The 22,161-nt window shown below is 44.9% G+C and overlaps 1 protein-coding gene across 1 annotated transcript; it reads left to right on the top strand.

Moving 5' to 3' along the window:
• Positions 1 to 9,659: 9,659 nt before the first annotated feature.
• Positions 9,660 to 21,856, top strand: Isl1 (ISL LIM homeobox 1). Its single transcript, XM_052743317.1, has 6 exons — positions 9,660 to 9,929; positions 10,841 to 11,030; positions 13,804 to 14,063; positions 15,844 to 16,130; positions 17,313 to 17,480; positions 19,485 to 21,856. Exons 1-6 carry the CDS (start codon positions 9,902 to 9,904, stop codon positions 19,599 to 19,601), a joined length of 1,050 nt encoding a protein of 349 aa, XP_052599277.1. The 5' UTR covers positions 9,660 to 9,901; the 3' UTR covers positions 19,602 to 21,856.
• The last annotated feature ends 305 nt before the right edge of the window (positions 21,857 to 22,161 follow it).

Here is a 22,161-nt window from a genome sequence, read left to right as displayed (position 1 = left end):
GACCTTATGCGTTCTCCATCTGCCATTGGATATCCTCAGCTTCTACATGTTTTTAGCCTAGCAAATACTGACTTGGCTGGTCTGGGTGTGCTTTAAAGGTATTTCTTGAAACCTAGGAACAGAGAATTCATGCTTGGGAGGATTGTTATCTCTTTTGCTTGGTCTTTCACTATGATTAATCTCCAGTCAATTGTCTTCTGTGGCTGCTGTGCTGGGGCAGCCCTGCCAGTGATGCTGTCAGTCTCGTATTTCCTTGCCATAGCAGACACTGCTCGAATGTTGCTAGATTCTGGCTGGGTGTGACCTTTTATGGAGCGCCATTGCCTCCTGTCAGGCTTTTATGGACCAGTTGATTTCTTTACATTCGCAGCCGTTCCGACCCTATGACTTTCAGAACAGATTCTCTGAGAACAACTAAGACTTTAGACACCCCGATCCTTGGGCCTCCAACCCCCAAGTTACGGGTGTATATGATGCTCCTCGTGGTTTTGATCTTCTGTTCTTCTCGCAGCAGAGGAAGGAGCCTCATGAAGCCAGATCAGAGCTGCTAACATAACAGGGTTGCTGGCAGCCCTTCAAGTTGCTTTGCATAAATTGGATCGTGAGCAGTGTTTTCACAACACCTTTCCCTTTCTGTTGTGGTTTAAGTAAGCAGTGCCAAATATTTGAATTACACTTTGTGTTATAATCCAATCTGCAAAAAGGGCAAGGGCTAATAAAAACTCTGGGAAACTTTGAAGTCATTTTTTAAAATTCCTTTTCACATCTGGTCTTTTCCCTGAGTCCTGAATCCTATTGTTAGTCCACTTAAGGTACAGAAACTATCATAATACTCATGTTATGGCATTTCCAGTATTTCTTGTTTATATTTTCTGTGATGATATGGCACACCAATAGTGAATTTGCCTTTCATAAAGATTCAAGTGTAATATACTTACATCTACAATAAACGTTTTTAGATCCCCCGCCCCCCCCCAGCAAATAATTTACTTCCTATGAAAGGAATCCTTTAAATTCGGTTTTTAAAGTTTTAAGCATCAAATGAAAATGATTATAAAGTCTGTCTGTTCTTCAGGCCCCATCTATAATCTGTCCCAGATCTGAATTTCTCTCTTAAGACCTCACTGTGCCAAGATGAGCTGAGTCAACAAGGCCCGGTCCTTTCTTTGTTCCTCTTGACATGTACCTGATGGGTTTCTTTTTCCCCACGATAATCTTTCTCTTTCGCTTCACAAAACAAAATACTTCTCTCATCTTAACCAAAATTCTACTTCCATCCTTTCTTCTAGTGGCTGATAACTTCACAGAAACTCAATTCTTCCTCCATCACTATATTTAAAAGTATGGTTTTTCCATCCACTTAAGTTTTCTCCCATGTTGAATACAATGCCTGTGTTTCTTCCTCACAGAGAGCAACATCTAATGGAATATAACTGTACAACCAAAGTATAGCCGAAGTCACATAAACAGAGCTTCCATTGCTTGAGTGATTTGGATAGTTAATCCACACTTCAGGATGTAAGAAACACAAGGTTAAGACCAAAAAGATTTGAATTTTACTTTTGCATATACTGTGTAAAGATTCAAAACCAGTGATATTGCATACAGTGCTTCTCATTATCACCAATGGTTACTACAGCATGTCATAGAAGAGTATGCAGTAATGAGTCCTGAAACCAGGCCAACCCATGTAGATGAAACAGCAGAGGCCAAGAACATGAACAGTGGATTCTAAAGTAAGTCCTTAGTTTATGTGAATGCTAGCAGTCCTGTGGACTACATATGGATAGTCGTATAACTTCCAACAGTGCTACAGTTGGAGGGATAGAGTTCTTTGGTGGCTATCATCTCTCGGCAAAGGCTGGAGATACTCTGTGTGTGTGTGTGTGTGTGTGTGTGTGTGTGTGTGTGTGTGTGTGTGTGTGTGTGTGTTGACACAGGGTTTCTCTGTGTAGCCCTGGATGTGGTGGAACCCGCTCTGTAGACCAGGCTGGCCTTGAACTCAGAGATCTGCCTGACTTTGCCTACCTTGTGCTGGGATTAAAGGCGTGTGCCACCAATGTCTGCCTTAATGTTCTTATAACTAGACTGAACTATCTGATAGTAGTGATTGAAACAAATTGTTACATATAGAAATCTTACCATTATCACTACATTTTAATAATGGGCACATAGGCATTATAGAAAGCATATCTACTTTTTTGTAATAGTTGCTTTCACTTTATGTCAATTTCTTATAAATTATGAAGTGATAAAATCTAGCATTATATTAACTTTATTATATTAACATTTACATTTGAATAATGATCATGTGATATTGTTATATCACAAAAGTCAAACTATAGTTAGTTCTTCACCATTGTTTACGGTTTATTCATGTTTTAGTTATTGTTGGTACAATATGGTTAGAGAGTTCAGAATAGCAAGTAGTAACATACACATTCAGTACATGACTTTACAATGTATATTTTTTGTGTGTGTGGATAAATGAGTATAAAATAGAAGACTATCTCTCCATAGCATTGACTCTTAACACCTAAGTTTAGACCCACCTGTTTGATTGGACTTGGGTTAATGAACTTTCAAATATTGCTCTATTTTCTCCATGAAAGCATCCTTGAAGATGATTTTTAAGCCTGCCAATTAATTTCTTGGAAAGAGAAGGTTATGCATATTAGAAAGAGCACTTGGATTTTTTTTCTCTGTGGGACTATCTTGTAAAGTAAAATGGCACTATCATTAGCATATAATTACTTCATAATTACAGTTAAAGGAAATGCTGCATACTTTTGATATCTTTGTGTATTACATTGTGGGATATATACAACCTATAAATAGAGCCAGCTAAAGCTTAAGTAGACATGTTATCTTTAGTATCTTTTCTAATTAAAGTTGTTTTTTTTTCTGGACTGAATTTTATACAATAGAGGTGCATCAGATATGTTAACAGAAAACTGAAAAATGACAGCAAGGTACTTGGTGCCTTTTGGCTGATGAACTCTGAAATCAACAAAGGAGTCTGCTCTCTGGATAATCAGACCTGCATTTCCACCCCCACAACACCCATGCAGCTTGGCATCTGCGTATGGGGGTGCATACAGTTCTCCTTTCCTAAAGATAGTATTTGCCAGATAAATTGAATAGAATAAATCTGAGAAAGAGGCAACTAATGCTTTGGAATATCAATGTCGGGGTGAGGAATTGAGGATTCAGATATTCATGAAAATGTTTTGTACGGTAGATCATTTCCCAAAGCTGCTACTAAGACAACTTGTGTCTGTTTTTCCTGAAAGTAGGCACTCAGGTAAAGCAGGGACCCTAGGGGTCGTGGGAAAGGTGAATGTGAGGGACTGTGGAGCAATTAAACCACTATCACAGCTCACTCACTTCCACAAGTGTGGTCACTTTGGGGAAAGCTGGGTAACTGAGCCTGGATGTCCAGCCTTCCTAGAGGGCAGCACCTATGAGCTCAGAGTGCCAGGGCTTGTGCTTCTGTTTCTACTTTTTTTCCATGCCTAGGAGTTTGGAGGGTCTCCCACCTGACAAACCACAGCTGAGGCAGGGACATCCTCATGCACCCTCTAGCCGGTTCCCTTCCAATTTTCCCCTAAGGCGATTAAATTGACCTCTGTGAGCCTACCTGGGCCCACCAGTCAACACCACAGCCCCCTGTTGTAGCCATCTCCTGGGCTAAGCTCCACTCACAGATTCAGGACACTCATTTTTGTCCTGTATTCTAGTAGGAATTAGCTGAGATGTGAATTCTGTTTTGTTTCCCCACTTTTGTCAAGAGGAAGATGAAATTGAAAATGCCCTTTTTACGCAAAACATTGGTGGTTGGGGAGTGGTCCAGGTTGTAGGTTGGCAACTTGCAAATTAGGCCAAGAGGAGGCCTTGGGAGGGGGCATCCGGGGAGTCATGGTGATGTTGGGGATGCAGTCTACGTTTAGGGATTTTTCTCTTTCCTGCAATGGAGGTCAGGCTAAATTTCCAGCAGAGCCTGTCTTGAACATAGGTGGGTGGGGGATCCCTACAAAAGCTGACCCCAAGGCTTTGTAGCCTTAGGAGGATCTGAGGAGAGAGGCATTCCTGGTTTGGACAAAATGGTATCTATGTAGAGAGACTGATCCTGGGACTGTGTGGAAGGAAGGGCAAGGTTGATCCTTCCCGGAGCCAGCTTATAACTCAGTCCATTTGATTAATTGAAGCTGATTTCTAAAGGAGTCGTCTCCTAGAGCTCTCTTCTCTTCCCTGCTAATATTTATCAAGAACAGGGGCAGAGCAAATCCTCCTTTTTATGTGAAACCTCAAAGTGATGAGTTTTATCAGTGTGGATCTGGAGATGTAGAGGATTCTCAACACACAAGCGCTGTTTCACCCTTTCATTTACCTCCTTGGAGGCGGAGCACACAGCGAACTTAAAAACTGTCCCTACGATCTTATTCTTCCAACTGATTAAGCTTTTACTAGGATTTGAAGATCTTTTTACTGTCCCAAAACTCCTCCAGGCGCCCAGAATCTGCTGGTAAGTGCACCAATGACTCCCCGCCCCTTTAGAAAGCAGCCCCATTCACGAACCTCAGCTTCGGCCACCCGCCTCAACACGCTTTAGCCGACAGCTTAATTCATTGGACGTAGCAGTAACTCTTGACATCACCTCCACAGCCCACCCGAAAACTGCAGCCCTTGGAGACGTATCGCCAGCACTGAATCGGACACTTAAAGGAAGGTTGCCTTGCTCCCTCCCTGTAGGTTCCCAGCTTGCCAACTCCCTCCCGGGCCCAAGCTGGTAATTTTCGACTCCTCCTCCGCCTCGCGGACCTCGGGAGGTATCCCCTCCCCCGCTTCTCACTGTAAACCTCGGGAGGATAAGGTAAAACAACACAGAGGCTCTAAGTTCAGAGCTGTGGCTTAGACAGACTGCAGACTGGGGAAAGTACCTCAGCTTTCTGAAAGGACCATCACCTGGGTTTGATGAATTCCATCAGCAAGATGTGGCTACGTTGCTCCAGGGTTCTTTGAGAGCTGGGGCAGCAAGGTGGGTGAGATTTGAGCGCTTTGGGCAGATCCGGTAGATTGCAGCTCAACCACCCAGCCCAAGAAGCTCCTTTACGGTGTAGGCTCCCTCTACATCCATTAGCCTACGTTGGATACACGTAGTGAAAGTCTTGTCAAAGGCAGGGTTCTGGACGGAGTTGGGCCGAACCTCTTAGAGCACTGTGATCTCTGGTTCCCAACTAGGGTCCCAGACAGAACTCAGTTAAAATCTGTCTTGATCATTCATTATTAGTTAGAAAGGGGAGAGAAGAATTACATTTGAAAAGGGTCATTCCCCCGATTTTGAGAAAACAGTAAATACCCCCAGAGGCATGATTTGTAGGGATTGGCAAATCTCTGTCCTTACTTGACCCAGCTCTTCACAGCAATCAGCTTTCGGATCCTCAGGCTCAGGACTGACTGACCTGAGGTTTTGCGGCTTCGCTGATGCCGGGAATGTGCAATTCTATCTCGGCTGAGAACCGAGCAACAGACCGCACATGATCACCGCCTCTGGAGCTGGCGCCTGCCAGCAAAGAATCCCGAGCAAGGAACGCTAATGACAGAAACAACCACCTGAACTCTGAAATGCAGGCTAGGAGCCTCTGCTTGGAGACGAAGGTTCTGGCTAATTCACCCGGATTGTTTTAACAGGTTAATAAAGTAATTGGCACTCAACACAACTACATGCTCAGTAGGAGTCCTTGGCGATAAGATGGGAACCACAGTGGAGGTTTGCTACTGTTAACAGCAGCCTTTATTGTCCTTGCCTTTTTTTTCCTTAGCAAAATAATAAAAAAGGGAGGAATAAAAGGGTAACCTTTCTTCTGATTCCATATGTGAGGACTCTCTCTCTGTCTCTGTCTGTCCCTCTCTCCCCTGTGAAATCAGAGAAGTCTCTTCCCCAGATCCCCAACAAGCCACAGGCAACTGGAAGAGAAATAAACTAGCTTTAAACATCCACATCCTGCTCCCCATGGAACATAAGTGCTAATCCTGATTCCTTTTAAGAGCATATTGTTTTGTCTGATCTTTGGACATGATTGAAGACACCACTGGTCCATATAACTTTATTCTACAAGATTACAAACTACTCAGAAAAAAGTTAAAAGAAATGGGGTACATACACATACATTCTGTCTTTTTCAGTGCTGAATAAACTTGTCCATGTTCCATTCTGACCCCGAAATTATGTCTTTGTGAAGGTGAATTATGTATTTCCTTTGGTTGCATTTTTCCATCTGAGAAATTACTCATTAAAAGTGGCAGCCTCATTGTTCTACTAGTTCAAACCAAATTCTGGTTCCTGGGAATAAGTGAGTGAACATATTCATGGCTTAAGAAAATTGATCAAAGGCCCACCCCTGCCCAATATTGTTTAGATGGAAAAATACAGCTTTTCTCATTATACAGACTTCTCAAAGAAACACTTAGGATTCACTTATATCTACCAGACATCAGGGAATAACTAAGATCTAAAGGTGATTTTTTTTTTTTACTTTCCAATTGCAATTAGAACATATTTAGATTTTTGGGAAACTGTGTGATTTCATGGTGTTCAGGAATCAGTGTCTGGCTTTGAATATAATGAGGAATGTTTCCGTTTTTACTGAAGCAGAAAAAGGAAACGGTAGCAGCCAAACAAAACCATCCTAAGTGAACCACCAGAGAGCTTAGGTGTAACAACCACTCTCCAGGAAGTGTGTTCCAGGGTATGGGGGCAGGTAGCACAGACTCCAGAGGAACTTATTAAATCTTAGCATCTCTGTTGTATGAAGGCACTGGACGCGTCTATGGGGGTAGGGAGGCTGAAGATACCATTTCTGCCCTTCACTCACTCCTTCATCTTCCAAATGAAGGAGCTCAAACTCCAGATTCACACCCCTGCTGTTCTGAAGGGTATATATTTGACCTGAGAACATACAAAGGTCAAAAGGAGTCTAATTTTGACAGGAGAGTGTCCAACCCCCCATTGAACACAAGAGGTCGCTCCTGCAATCAAGTGCTCAGGAAAAATATTGCTAATCACTTTTATGTAATCAGTTTTATGTATTCTATAAAAACACTGACAACCTTGCAGATACGCTTGATGTGTTAAGTAGACATGCAGCAATCAACCAAGGGAGAGGGGAAAATCTGGGGTCAAATGAGAGCCTCCAGGTGAAGGGAAACAATGTTGCCTGCTGCAGGAACTTCCATTTTTTTTTATGTAAATTCTATAATCACAGACACATAGATCTACAGAGCACACTCACCACACGGGACCTTATCATGACTGAGTTCCATCAAGTTTCTCCCCTTGAGGGGAGTATCTTCTGCATGGATCCTGTCTTTAATCAGTCTCAGAACTAAGACAATGATTGTTTTACAATAACGTCCTGAGCTAAGAAAAAGAAAACACACTGTCCTCAACACTGTGGCGGAACTGCTCACCCTGCAAGTTTGCTCCTAACCTATATGGTAGATTTTCTACTTGGAACTGTTACCAGCAAAGTATACTTCCTAAGAACGTATTGTCTGGAGGAATTAAAACACCACTGTTTGTGTATGTGAACGCCTGTGTGTGTTTGGAAGGATGGACAGTGAAGGTCCTTTGTGGTGGATTCGGCTGCTTCTCATAAGTGCCAGGTTACAAACGTGGGGTGAGGAAATATAATTAGCTCGGATCCCCTATTTACCCGTCGGTGCTGTTTGTCCTTGTTTTTAAACTGGGGTCAGCTTGGTTATATGGAAGGATAACACCCTTGCTTCGCGCGTGGCGGTTATCGGCTTTGACTCTGCAAAAGCAGCTCGACAAAAGACTACGCACGGGATACCAGAGATCGGAAAGAGGAGTTAAAATGAAACAAAACACAGCTGGTAAACTTAACCTACGTCGACACAACTTTCCCATCCTGCTCACACACTTCGCACTTCGAAGCAATTTGTGAAAAATAAAATGAAAAAAAAAAAAAAAAACCGGAAGGGAAAGCGATCCCATCTGCTCTCTCCTGAAAGAATGCAAAGCAAACCAACCCAAAACTGGAGTTCTTGGTAAAGTTCCCACAGGGTCAGCGGGAAAACAAAAACAAAAACAAAACAAACCTACTCCTGCTTCTTAACAAGCTCTGTGAAAGTGTACTCTGAAAAGTCACATGCCTTTTACCTCAGCCACTGAGGCCTAGGTAAGGTTCACAGGTTTTTATCAAGGGTTAGATCTGGTGAAAGATACCAAGAAAGGTTTCCTAACCCCCTGGGTCTTCTCGGGGGCAACAAGACACCAAATGAAATCTTCTACGTTTGTGTTTGTAGCTCACCCCTTTTTTGTTGATAAAACCGTCTTTCTAGATAAGAAAGGACTGATGGAGAAACCCTAGGAGAAGTGTGGGGATTCTGTGAGACCCCTAATAGCTGCCTTTGAAAGACTCTAAGAGATGTGGGGAATCACGAAAGAAATTATTGGCAAAAGTTACCGGTGAGATGCAGCCAACATCTTTTTCCAGATGGCTTCCTCTGAGGAAACAAATTAGAAAGCTAACCTCAGTGAAGGGGAGTAGGCGACCCACTCTTCTTTTGCAACAGACCCTCCCTGCTCACTCCTTCAGACTAACAGATTAAAAAAAAAATCTCTAGAGAGTCCTGTAAAGTTGCTCTTATAATTGCCAAAACGTCAAAGGGCGGGGTACACCTTTGCTTTTAGAAAGAGTGGACAAGAGACCCACAGACCCAGACACGCTGTAAACTTTCGGGCACCGCACTCTGACTCTACGTTAGTACACTCTTTCATGATGGAGTTAAACTGAAAAAGAGACCTCACGGGTCGGGAGGAAAGGAGCCGACCGCGGAGTGAACTTTGTTTTACCTTTGCGTTTCCAACCTGATAGTCCGCTAGGGCGTTCAGAAGCGCCCCTCTTTCCTCCCACCCCAAGTCTTTGGAGAGCTGAGATTGGGAAGTGGCGGGGTCACCAGGGCCGCCGTAAAACAAAACAAAAACAAAATCATAAAAACCACTTCCTCTGGATCTAACCGTCCCATTCCGAGTCCGGTCTCCTAGCGCGCCAGGGGCTGCCAGCTCTAAGAGATGCACCCCTCCGGGAGGCAGCAAAGCCGACCGAGCTGTGCGCGCTAGCGTGGGAGCCGATGGAGGAAAGCGGCCGGTTCCAAGTTTCCCCCCTTTTTCCTAGCGCCCGGGAGGGACCCGGTTCACAGGAAGGACCTACCCACCAGCCACACGCCACCGGCGGCAGAAAAAGGAGCCCCGCGCTCAGCGCAGCCAGCGGACCAAGGGGACCCGGGGAGCTCGGGGCGCAGGAGCAGCGCGACGGGACGCGCGGCGCGGCCGGGAAGGCGCAGGGAAGGGGCGGAGGACAAGGAGGCGGCGGCGGCCCGGGGGCCGGGGCCATCGGGCGCCCGGGGAGCGGCGATGTGGCCTCGGAAGGCCTAATCCTCTCCCGCGGGCTCGCCGAGCGGGCAGTGGCGCGCGGCGACGTTGGGGCTGAAATATGATAATCAGAACAGCTGCGCCGCGCGCCCCGCAGCCAATGGGCGAGCCGCTCGCCTGACGTCCCCGCGCACTGCGTCAGACCAATGGCGATGGAGCTGAGTTGGAGCTGAGAAGTTTGAGTAAGAGATAAGGAAGAGAGAGGTGGCCCGAGCCGCTCGAGTCCGCCGCCGCCGCAGCGCCTCCGCTCCGCCAACTCGGCCGGCTTCCATCGGACTCCCGGATCGGCGAGGGCGCGGCGCAGCCGGGCAGCGGCTCCCTCAGCCTTGGCAACCCCGGGGGCCACTGTTTCCCACCTAGCCACAGCACCAGCATCCTCTCGGTGGGCTGTTCACCGACTGTCCAACCACCATTTCACTGTGGACATTACTCCCTCTTACAGATATGGGAGACATGGGCGATCCACCAAAAAGTAAGAGGCTGTTTTACCTTCTGGGGCTCGGTGTGCTGTGGTGGTGCGGGGGGTTCTCTCTCGGGCACTGGTGCCAGGGCTCTTTGGATTTGTAAGTCACTGCCTGGAGAGAAAGAAGAAACGGTGCTTCTTTTTTGTTGTTGTTGCTGTTGTTATTGTTTTGCTTTCTGTGTTTTATTTATTTATTTTTATCTTTTAATTTTTCCCTTGTCGCCACGCTTGCATGTCGGATGTGGATTCCGACCTTCGGGAAACTGAGCATACCTTGTGTCTGAATCTGCCTGTGTGTCCTCCCAAACTCTAGCCGCCTGGTGCTTTAGCGGTGATTTCCTTCTCCGGAATCCGGAGCTCTTGGAGAAGGTTTTTAATGTAGCAAAGGTCTGCCCGCACAAGCCACACCGGCAGATATGAATTAGCATTAGACTTGCAAAAGAGAGCGAGTGACAACTGTATTGATGTCTACTCTTCTAACAATATCCATCCCTTGTGCTATTAAAGAACGTGCTTCATGGAAAATATAGACATCCCAGCGTTGGTTTAACGCTTCTAGTCAAAACCTTTTCTTTGACTTGACTTATCCATAATCTTGCCTAATGATTATAGCAAAGAGGGAGGAGGGGGGACAACACAAAATGAACGGGTTTGATTGCGTGCTAGGCTTACAAATGTAGACTATTCAAATCTGCATTTTACATATATTCCACCTCCCTTTTTAAAAAAGCGAGTCAAGGTTTTGATGGCACACTCCAATTACCATCCCAAAGTGCAATACTCCTTAAGAAGAAGGAAAAAAAAAGGAAAAGAAAAAGAAATTCTTCCAGAGTACACCCTATAAGAGAACGACACTAAAAGTGTGTTTATCTCTGTAGGAAGTAAACGGTTAGTCAATCATGTATTTATTTTCATTTCAGAAAAACGTCTGATTTCCCTATGTGTTGGTTGCGGCAATCAAATTCACGATCAGTATATTCTGAGGGTTTCTCCGGATTTGGAATGGCATGCGGCATGTTTGAAATGTGCGGAGTGTAATCAGTATTTGGACGAGAGCTGTACATGCTTTGTTAGGGATGGAAAAACCTACTGTAAAAGAGATTATATCAGGTATGCCATTTTCACATCGTTCTTTTCTGAGATTTTCCTGGTCCCTCCTGGCTTATCACCTGATGTGGCTTTGTCTTTTCAGGCGTTTGCTTTAGAGGGTCCAGTGTACAAAAGTGATTGAAAAAAAATCAAACTGTTGTTCATTTCATGTCTCTGGGAGTGGGGAGCTGTCACCATAGCGTTCATAAATTTTGTTGTTAAGGTTTGTTAGTGACTCTTGGAATTTTTCGGTGCGGAAATTATTTTCCTTTTTCATACTTCTCTTTTAAAGACACCAACAAAATTAAGGCAAATAAGTCAAGGTTTTTAAACTTTTAATATATATATATATATATATATATATATATATTTTCACTATATAGTTGAGCATCTGATTTATTTTTCTCCTGTTTTATCACTGACTTAAAAATTCTTTGGAGCTGCCCATTAAAAAGACAAAAGTTTCAGCAAAGGATTTTTGAAAAACAAGTCCAACCGTTGCGCCCCTTACTTTTTTGGATGAGTCCTCCTTGGTAGAAGAATTCAAGACCAACTAAAATATTCCTTACAAAAGAAAAAAAAGACCGGAAATTTAATCTTTTTAAATATTAACCCTTTGGTGATATCTAACTGTCTTTTCTTTCTTATCTTATCTGGGCTGATGAATTAGACAGAGCAGATCAAATTGCCCATCATCTGTCTGTGAACAATTGGTATATTTAGGTAATTGAACAGCTTCCTTTCTCACATTAAAATCTAGTAACTGATAAAATGAGGGAATCACCCCACGGGACAAGACCATACCCACAGAGGAACTGAGCTTGCTTTCCTTGCATGGTTTTGCTAATTTCAAGTTTTCTCTGACCTGTGTGTATGTATACACCAGAAACTCCATTTTTTACCTTAGAAAGCCAGTAGTATTTCTAAAGAAAAAAAAATGTGTTAGTTCTAATACAAAGCAAGATACTCCTCCTCATCTTCAGTGTTAGCAGAAATACATCTGATTTTAAATTTGGAAGTAGCTACTCGAAAGTGAGTGGCCTTTCTAAGCTGTAAAGGGCTTTGGAGCTTGAGAACTTTCATTAAAGTTTAGTTATGATTTAAAATACGGTCACCCGTTTTTTTTTTTTCTGCTCCCACAATGGCCAGCTTTCTTTCTTTCTTTCTTTTTTTTTAATTAAATCTCGGAGTGGAGGGTATACACTTGATAGATAAAACTAAACAATGTCCGTTCGAGGGAGGGTTTTGTTTGTTCCTTTTGTTTTGTTTTAATGCTTTGAGGAGGGTGGGAGGAAGTGGGGTACAGGAAAGCGGAGGGATTTTGTAAGTGGTTTGGGTGCAGGCAAAGTAAGTCCTCATCCTATAAAATGGATGATCTGGCATTGGAGAGGCAGAAGGGGGAAAAATTCAAGTCTGCCTTCTAACCCTGACAAATAAACCGTCTTCATTGTTTACTTGGCTGGACTGTACACTCGGAATTCTGGAGAGGGAGAGCCCCACTTCCACCCCAGAAGCATCTTTACTCCTCCGGAGATGCTGTTTTGCTTTGTGGTGTATTCAGAGCTGCCTAATTCTGGATATGTCTATTTGCAGATCAAAGAACTCGATTGCTTTGCTTTTACTTTTCTCCTCTCTCTCTCTCTCTCTCTCTCTCTCTCTCTCTCTCTCTCTCTCTCTCTCTCTCTCTCTCTCTCTGCTTCCATAAGAGAACACTCATGCATAACCCCCTTGGAGGTTCTATAGTTGTAAAAGCAAGGCAAAGTGACCATTTTGATTTTGAGCTCTCTCCTTGGGGGAGCAATATGCCCCCCTCCTTTGTGTGGATGCTGTCTTATCTCTTCTCTTCTCTGGGCAGGAATAAATGATAGGTGTAGAGGGAACCAGGCAATGCAACAGTACATGGAACCTACAGGGACTGCTGGGTGGTAAAGAAAGGCTAACAAGAAGGAGTATCTTAGCAGTGAGGTTTTGTTTTTGTTTTTGTTTTTTTTTAATTTTGTTGTTGTTGTTGTTTTCATTTGTCATGCTAGCCTTGGCTCTCAGGCAAACTGAAATAGAGGTAGATGCTTCGGGAACCTAAGACAGACTGACTGAGGAAACAGACAGAAGCTGGTCTTTTTAAAATAAAAGGGAGAATGGAGAGAGAACTTTCCATTAACATGTGGCCCGTGGAAAAACCTTAAGCTGGATAAATACTGGAAGGCCTTTGGTTTTGGGAATCTGGAAACCCACTAAGGCTTCATTTTGTTATTCTGTTCTGTAAGTGTGGGTCCATAGATGGAGTGGGGTGACAGTCCCCAGCCCAACCTTTTATGTTGTTGCAATTTCAGAAATATTTTTAGGAGTAGAAATTGAGGAATAGAGAATGGGAAGCATGGGGCTCCTGGTCACCAATGCCCCCTGAATTCCTCCCACCTAGAATTTGCAAGAACAACCCTGGGTCTGGTTACTAGAGCCCACCTCCAGGTTTAGAATCCCTCAATGAATTTTCCCTGGGCTGAGTGTCTGAACTAAGGCATCAACTGAGACAGACGCGGAGGTTCCTCTGGTCTGGGGAGGTGGGGGGAGGGTAAAGGAGAAAGGGAGCAGCGGAGGAAGAGAGGGAGGGAGAGGAAGAGAGGTGAAGAGAGGAGATTGTTTCTATACTCTGTCCAACTTTACTATTGCTGAATTTTTTGGTTCAGGGTAGGTCAGGGTTTATGGCCTGGGTTGCTGCCCATCTTGGGCCAGAGCCTGCTTGAAGTCCCCCTGTTATCCCTGTGTTTTTCTTCCCATGACGGGCCGTTCCTTGCAGGTTGTACGGGATCAAATGCGCCAAATGCAGCATAGGCTTCAGCAAGAACGACTTCGTGATGCGCGCCCGCTCCAAGGTGTACCACATCGAGTGTTTCCGCTGTGTAGCCTGCAGCCGACAGCTCATCCCCGGAGATGAATTCGCGCTGCGAGAGGATGGACTTTTCTGCCGGGCGGACCACGATGTGGTGGAGAGGGCCAGCCTGGGAGCTGGAGACCCTCTCAGTCCCTTGCATCCCGCGCGGCCGCTGCAAATGGCAGGTACTTCCCCCCCCCGCCCCCCCCCCTCCCCAGAGGGAAGCCTGGCTGGGGAAAGGCAGGTGGGGCTAAGTCAAAATCCTTCCTTCCTGCAACCTGGGGGACCACAGGGTGGTTCTGAAAGTGGCCTGCAATAAACAATATGTGCTCTTCGCCTTTCTAGCAAGTTTCCATACACTCATCGTCTACCTTGAATGTACAAGCACACATCCACATGTCTGTCTATATATGGGTACACAGCATACCCCCGCTTGTGCACACATGTATACACAAGCCCAAACAATACTGTCAGCTTTACTTTGGCCTCCAACCCATGGCTTACTGAAAATGGGCTTCAGCTCTCTGCCAGGTTTTCTCCAAGCTGCTGCCTAATTAAAGGGGTGGAGTCCTGGGTCTCCAGGAGTTTCCTCCCTAGCCCGGTGAAGGAAGCTTAAGCAGCCTCAAGGCATTTAGCTTCCCACATTTTTTTTTCCCTCCTTGAGATTTACTCTCCAATCCGAAAGGTTTTTAAATTTTATTTTTATGCTTTTGTCAGAAAACAGGCCCCTAAAAGATACAGTGTCGGTCGGCAACTGCAGCACTCGCAGGGCTGTAACTTAAAACTGTCAACAGCCTAATCTGCAGTAATTGCCTTTTAAAGGGAGACTGCCTCTTTAAGCCATTCATTCTACGTGATTTGGTGAGAATTTCATCTCCAAGCCTGTAGCTGTAGCTCTGACTTGACCCCCCTAGGTGTTTGGCCTGATCCCAGGGGGTCGTGGAAGGCGTGGGTTTGTACCGTCCAGATCAGAGGGCCAGTTGCCCATAAAGGAAAGTGGAGACATAAAGGTTGGCTAGAACCAAGGCTGTGAGACAGCAGGACATTGTTTCCTACCTGCCTTCCAGTCAGACGCAGAGCTCCCTCCCTCCCTCCCTCCGGTTTAGTGTTAAGACATCAGCCCCTACTAAATACTGGAGGTGAGGAAAAGACAGCTTTTCCCCAAGCCCCACTCACCCCTTTCTGGCTGTTCTGAGAACTCTATCGTGGGGGATTTCTAGCTATAGCAGGCATGGGGCAAAGCCAAGGGTGAGAAACGCAGAAGAGGCCGAAATATTGGGTGGGAAGGGAAGGACGTTCCCCAGCAGCCGTTTATCTGAAGCCTAGACAGCTCGACAGAGTTTCAGTTTTCATTTTCTTGGGGTCAGCTGGTCTCAGGAACATCCCACACTGATTTAATACTAAAAAGACTGGGGCCCATTCGGATAGCCGGAATACAGCGATTTTTTTTTAGAGCTTCTAAGTATGCCTGCCCCATGGAATTGAAGGTCAAGGCTTTCTGGCAGAATTCTCTGACTTTTGGTCGCAGACGTCCAGCCCTGTAGTGTCTCTGGTTGTCACTGGGGTGTTCTGCGTTTTATTTTCAGGTACCCTCTACGGTTTTTACCCAGAAGGGAAAGCCAAGCCTGGAGGTGGGGGGTAGTCTAGTCGGGATAACCTGTGTCCTTCTGGTTATAAGGAAAAGGGAGGAAGGAGGGGAAGTACTGGTTTAAAAAAAAAAAAATCTCTGATGCGGGTGGAGACACCACGGGGCTTCCTTTGGCTAATTCCGTGGTGGACACAAGTAGGGGCAGGGGCCGCATCTTTCCCCTCCCCCACCACTCTGCATTGTCCTCGATAGTTTAAGGAGCGAGATTTCTCTTCCCTCCTTACCGACCTTCCTAAGCTCGGGCCGGGTGGGGAGTGGAGCGGGCCGGTGCCAGCGAGAGTGATCTCGCTTGCTCACCACGCTCCTTTGCCCCGTAGCCGAGCCCATCTCCGCTAGGCAGCCAGCCCTGCGGCCTCACGTCCACAAGCAGCCTGAGAAGACCACCCGCGTGCGGACTGTGCTCAACGAGAAGCAGCTGCACACCTTGCGGACCTGCTACGCCGCCAACCCTCGGCCAGATGCGCTCATGAAGGAGCAACTAGTGGAGATGACCGGCCTCAGCCCCCGGGTGATCCGAGTCTGGTTTCAAAACAAGAGGTGCAAGGACAAGAAACGCAGCATCATGATGAAGCAGCTCCAACAGCAGCAGCCCAACGACAAAACTGTGAGTAGCCCGAGGCCAAGCAAGGGTAGCACAACTTGGAAGATCAGGCCGGCGAGCTCCTGAACTGGTGGATTGGTACCCAGCCGAGCACCAGGAAGGAGCCCAGACAAAGGAGATCCCCTCACCTCCACCTAAACCCAAGTGTTTAGAGTATCCTGGCTACTAAGAGCTGGCTGGTTAGAAACTGCAGAGGTCTGAGAGGTACCCCCCCCCCATCCGTTGCTGGTTCCAAAGGGGGCTCATGACATTTAGCATCACCTGCACCTAGAACCAAAAGAACTAGTGGTTTCCTCCCAGTATAGGTGGCAATGAGGTCTCAACTCAGGTGTTTACAAGCATTGGGATCCTTAGAGTGGCCAGTATTGTAAAGGATAGCACTTTGGGTGCTGATCTAGAACACGATTCAATGGGCTTACCAGCCAGCCAGCATTCTGGTCCCATCCCAACTCTTGGAGAGTCCTACTACCCCTGTTCTTGCAGATGCAGGAGCCCTTCAAGGCGCCCATGCAGATAATGCACTGTTCTGGGTGGAGCCCAAAGATTCCTTCCAGCCTTTGGCACTATTATTTTGGGCAAAACTCCCCTTTCTCCCCCATCCCCTTGCTTAAGTTTAGCTAAAGGGTTTTCTCTTTCTTTCTTTTTACTATTCCACCCCTATTCTTAAATGCAATAAAATCTGTTGTCTTTAAACTTGGCAGGCAGTCCAGGACGGAGCAAGGGTACTCAGTTAGTGCATAATAGTGCAGAAGCAGCCAGACCCAAAAGCCTTAGGGGTGGGGGCCCACCCTGCAAGGAATAGTGCTTGGAGAAAATCTTCAGCTAACCCCAACGGCCTAGAAAACCGGTGTCAGAAGGCTGATGGAGGCCTGGCTGGACCTCAGCTTTCTACTTATGGGAGGCTGTGGCCTCTGAAGGCAGATGGGAGGGGTTGGGGGGGGATAAGATGTGAAGGGAAAGGAAAGATGATAGATGTAGTAGAATTGTTTTAGTATGATCCCAGCACACAGAAGTCAAAACAAAACTGAGCTCTAACTAATATCCATAGGTGCAGCAGATTAACTGAGTCAATACTGGGCCACTATATAGATAAGATAATATGTGGGCATATTTGCTTAGCACATACAGACAATGGAGGGAGGGAGTTTGCTCATTAACATGTTGCAATGGGGGTGTTATTCACAGAATATCCAAGGGATGACAGGAACTCCCATGGTGGCTGCTAGTCCGGAGAGGCACGATGGTGGTTTACAGGCTAACCCAGTAGAGGTGCAAAGTTACCAGCCGCCCTGGAAAGTACTGAGCGACTTCGCCTTGCAGAGTGACATAGATCAGCCTGCTTTTCAGCAACTGGTAAGTGTCAGCTCCCAAACAGAGAAGGCCGAATTCCCAACAGAAAGGAGCTTCTGATTTAACTGTCACACGCTGAAAGACCCACTGGGGGAGGGTGCTCCCTGCGCCAGTGTTGGGAGAGAAGGCAAGGAGGGATGATGGTGAAGAGAAAGGAAGCAAAGGCAAAGACAGTAGATCTCTTATGAATCTTTGTTTTAAAGTGAGACAGTATAACAGAACTGTATAGGGTGATTGCCTGCCAATGAGGCATGTCTTGTGTGCTGAGCTTCCTGGTGCCTCAGTAGTTATATGTGCAGAGATACAATCGGTGGCAATAGCACATATCTCAGACTGTTAGAAACTTCAAGGACTGCAGAGATCACCTTGGCCTTTGGGTCAGCAATCAGTAAGTTTATTACCTTATCTGTCTCTTGTGATAGGTTCAAGTAAAAGTAATTGTAATACACATTGAGTGTAATAATAGAGAACACTGTTATCTATTAGCAGCAGGCAGTTGTCTGAACACCATTTTCATGTATGTCAATAAAGAGAATGGTTACTCAAATAGTTTGGGTGATATTTGTTGTTGCCATGTTTCTTTCAAAGTATGTCTTAATCTAAAGCACAGGACTTCTTGAATATTTTTAAGTCAACGAGTTTAGCTGTGACAGTTTCAGACAGTGTGGCATGGATACCAAAAGGAACATGAACATTGTCATTCAGAGACAATGTACATTTAACTTGTGGAAACCTGACTTACACTGAAGTGTTTTTCACATCCATCCATAGAAGACAATTCATTCTTGTCTATAGAAGGTTAAGATAAACAAAATGTTTTTAAAAAACCCTTTTTGATATGGTACAAATAATTAAGGTTTTTTTTCTCCCCTTAAAATATAATCAGCCTTATAGATCCTGTTTTATTAAACAGGAAGCTGTGTCCTAACACTCTTTTCTTTAGAAACAAAGCTAATGCATCAGTTGAGGATAGGGTTTTCTTTTCTTTCTTTTTTTTTTTTTCCTCGCCTGTGCCCTGGGGGCATTTGCTTTCTCGTGTCAACAGTTATAAGGGTGATTGGCCAGAGGCAAGTGGTTAAAAGGACTTGGTTCCAGGCTGTGTGTGTGTGTGTGTGTGTGTGTGTGTGTGTGTGTGTGTGTGTAAATGGGCCAGTCTAGTGAACAGGCAAATTTGAGAAGTCCCTTGACCTCTCAAGGGGAAAGTTTAATAGAGAAAAAAAAAACAAAAAACAAGGAGATAGATTCTGGAACTAGAGGGGAGATTTTCTTTTGAATAAAGTAACTGTCCATGTGAAATATTGTCTGAGCAAAATTTGACTAATTGAAAGACAGGAGGGAGAGGCTTCAAGACAACCAAGAACTGGTACCTTCTGAAACTTGAGTGTCGGGTGAGAGCAGCAGGTGGAATCTGATGCAGGGGTGGGAGGCACGGTTATTATGGGGAGGATTACTGAGTAGCACAGTACCATCTATATTGTGACCATGTAGAGTGTATGGGTCCCCTCATGTAAAGGGGGTGAGGGGGACCATGAGACCATACTGGGAGCCCTCTAAAAGGTGATTCATTGTTCCAGGGAGCCTCCATTGAATCTCCAGCCACACCGAAAAATAAAGGCTTTGATGTCTAGAGAACTTTCCTACTCCCAGGGCTACATGTAGCCAGCAGGCTAATTTTATTTTGAGCCTTCATGGGAGAGTTGTGATGCCACTTTACAGTGGGAAACACATTTGCTCTTAAATAATTTAATATGACATAATGTTGGGAATTCAGCTTGAGTTGATAGAGAGGTCTTTAGGATGATGGGGGAAAGCGAGAGGATTCCAAGTGCTCCTCATAGGCCTCCTTTAAGCCTGTCAAAGTTCCATGATAGGCATGGAGATCGTTGTTGAGGTACCTGTCTGTTTACAGGAACTTGTACACGCATGCACACACAATATAATAATACTCTTATATTCCGATGGACACTGTTGAAGCCTCCTTTATTTACTTCTCAACCTTCCATGCAGGTCAATTTTTCAGAAGGAGGACCAGGTTCTAATTCCACCGGCAGTGAAGTAGCATCGATGTCCTCTCAGCTCCCAGATACACCCAACAGCATGGTAGCCAGTCCCATTGAGGCATGAGGAACATTCATTCAAATGTATTTTTTTTCCCCTGTTGGAGAAAGTGGGAAATTATGTTGAACTCCGAAATAAAAGTATTTAACGACCCAGTCAATGAAAACTGAATCAAGAAATGAATGCTCCATGGAGTGCACGAAGTCTGTTTTAATGACAAGGTGATATGGTAGCAACACTGTGAAGACAATCATGGGATTTTACTAGAATTAAAAAAACAAAACAAAACCCCAAGCCCAACATATGCTATTCAATGACATTAGGAGTACTGAAAAAGAATAATAATTAAAAAAAAAGACGTTTTTTAAAACGTAGAGGATTTATATTCAAGGATCTCAAAAAAAAAAAAAAAAAGCATTTCATTTCGCTGCACATCTAGAGGAAAAGCAGAAATAGAACATGTTCTAGTCCATCCTGCTCCGAATGGTGCTGTTTCTTATATTGGTCATTGCCTTGCCTATCAGGAGCTCCAGCACACAGCGGAAGAAACTGGCCCTCAGTGGCTGAAAGAGTCCTTTCAGGAAGGCGGAGCTGCTGCGTTGGTTCGCTATGTTTTTAGTTGACTTTGAGAAGGGGTTAATTGAAATTCTGGGTCTCTTTAGCATGCCCTGTAGCTGGTTTCTCTTTTTACTTTTGCCTTTTCTCCCATTTTTTTCCCTTTCCTTTTCTTTATTTCTCTTTACTTTTTTTTTTGAGATCCATCCTCTATCAAGAAGTCTGAAGCGACTTTAAAGGTTTTTGAATTCAGATTTAAAAACCGACTTATAAAGCATTGCAACAAGGTTACCTCTATTTTGCCACAAGCGTCTCGGGATTGTGTTTGACTTGTGTCTGTCCAAGAACTTTTCCCCCAAAGATGTGTATAGTTATTGGTTAAAATGACTGTTTTCGCTCTTTCTGGAAATAAAGAGGAAAAAAAAGGAAACTTTTTTTTTGTTTGCTCTTGCATTGCAAAAATTATAAAGTAATTTATTATTTATTGTCAGGAGACTTGCCACTTTTCATGTCATTTGACATTTTTTTGTTTGCTGAAGTAAAAAAAAAGATAAAGGTTGTACCGTGGTCTTTGAATTATATGTCTAATTTTATGTGTTTTGTCTTTTTTTCTTAAATATTATGTGAAATCAAAGCGCCATATGTAGAATTATATCTGCAGGACTATTTCACTAATAAACGTTTGGCATAGATAAATAAATAAACGCAATGATTCAGGGTCCCTCTTTTATATGTTTATTAGCCAGTCTTTAACATGTCTGAAATTAAGGATTGCATGTGAATTGGGTTAAAATGACATACAGTACAGTAGCTCTGATATTGTATTGCAAGTAGTTCAGGTCGGGTTTGCAAGTTTCGATTTCAATAGTTGGATGGAAGTTGGTTGGAAGACGCCCTTTAGCTCTCCGCTGTGATAATGTTACAGGTTTTTGAAAATGAGATGCTGTTCTCTCTCCTGCCCCTTTCCTTTCCCTCCCCCTGTCTTTTCCCTCTACCCCCACCCCTGCATCCATCCCAAAAGGAAGAAGGTCTGCTTGAGAATGGGTTTGATGGGAATCACTATTTTGTTTTCTTAGCGCCGAGTGCTTTATACCAAAGTCTCAGCTTAGGATCATGGAAATTACCCACATTTCAAACATAAACTCTTGCTGAAGAGGCTTTCTGCCTAGCCAGTGAAGGATGGCCATTGTGAACTAGTGGTGGCTGATTGAGAAATGCCGCTTTATTTGCGCAGAAGGGAGGAAAGGCTTCTCTCAGCAGTTCTCAGAACTGTAGGTGTCTGCATTTTCTTACCTCTTCCACTTCCCCACCCCCACCCCCCTCCCCTCCCATCTCTAATTTCAAACCCTTGAGAAGGGTGGCTGGCTCGGGAGAAACGCGGAAAGCGTACCGTTTGGAACCGCCTTTTTTTTTTTTTTAGTGAGCGACCTGGCTCTTCCTTTTGTGGGCTCCCCCACAGTCTATGGTAGTCCCGGGGTGGGGGTGAGGGACAAGCGCTCTGGTTCAGACACCGCCACCCACGCCGCGTTGAGCAAAGGTTCACCTGCCTGCGACAGAACCCAGGGGTGGACACAAAGCCCTGCCTCAAATTGGCCTCTAGTTCCTTTAGGGTCAGGACCACTCCATTCTCTCTTCCCCCCTCCCACCCCCATTCCCCATGCCAGGATCTTTCTTTGACTCTGGAAACTAGATTCATTTGTATGCGCGAGTGTAATGCCATTTTCAGTATCTGACAACTTAATAAATACGAAAGCTAAGTACCCTAACCGTGTGTAGTGTGGCGCCTTCTCCTCGGCAGCCCCTGACTCAGAGCAGGATGGAGGACGGAGGCTGGGCTGGAGACCCCGCGCGACCGACGCCCGAGGCTCGCAGCAGCTCTTGAGTTTGCTTTCACCCTCTCCAAACCTGCGCAAGTCGGGAAGCGAGCCTCAATTAGGCTTTTGTTTGGCATCGTTCTACATAACGGGTTAATTACAGGCTCTACCATGAGGGCAGAAAGAAAACAAACTTTGCATTGAAAATGTTACAGTGCATTAGACATGCCCTTGATTACTTTGATTGTTGTGTCTAA

This window comes from Peromyscus californicus, unplaced genomic scaffold, assembly GCF_007827085.1.
Source record: "Peromyscus californicus insignis strain IS unplaced genomic scaffold, ASM782708v3 Scaffold_18__1_contigs__length_77618521, whole genome shotgun sequence".
NCBI lineage: Eukaryota > Metazoa > Chordata > Mammalia > Rodentia > Cricetidae > Peromyscus > Peromyscus californicus.
Note: the sequence above shows the minus strand (reverse complement) of the source record. Positions and strands in the feature narration are given on the sequence as shown.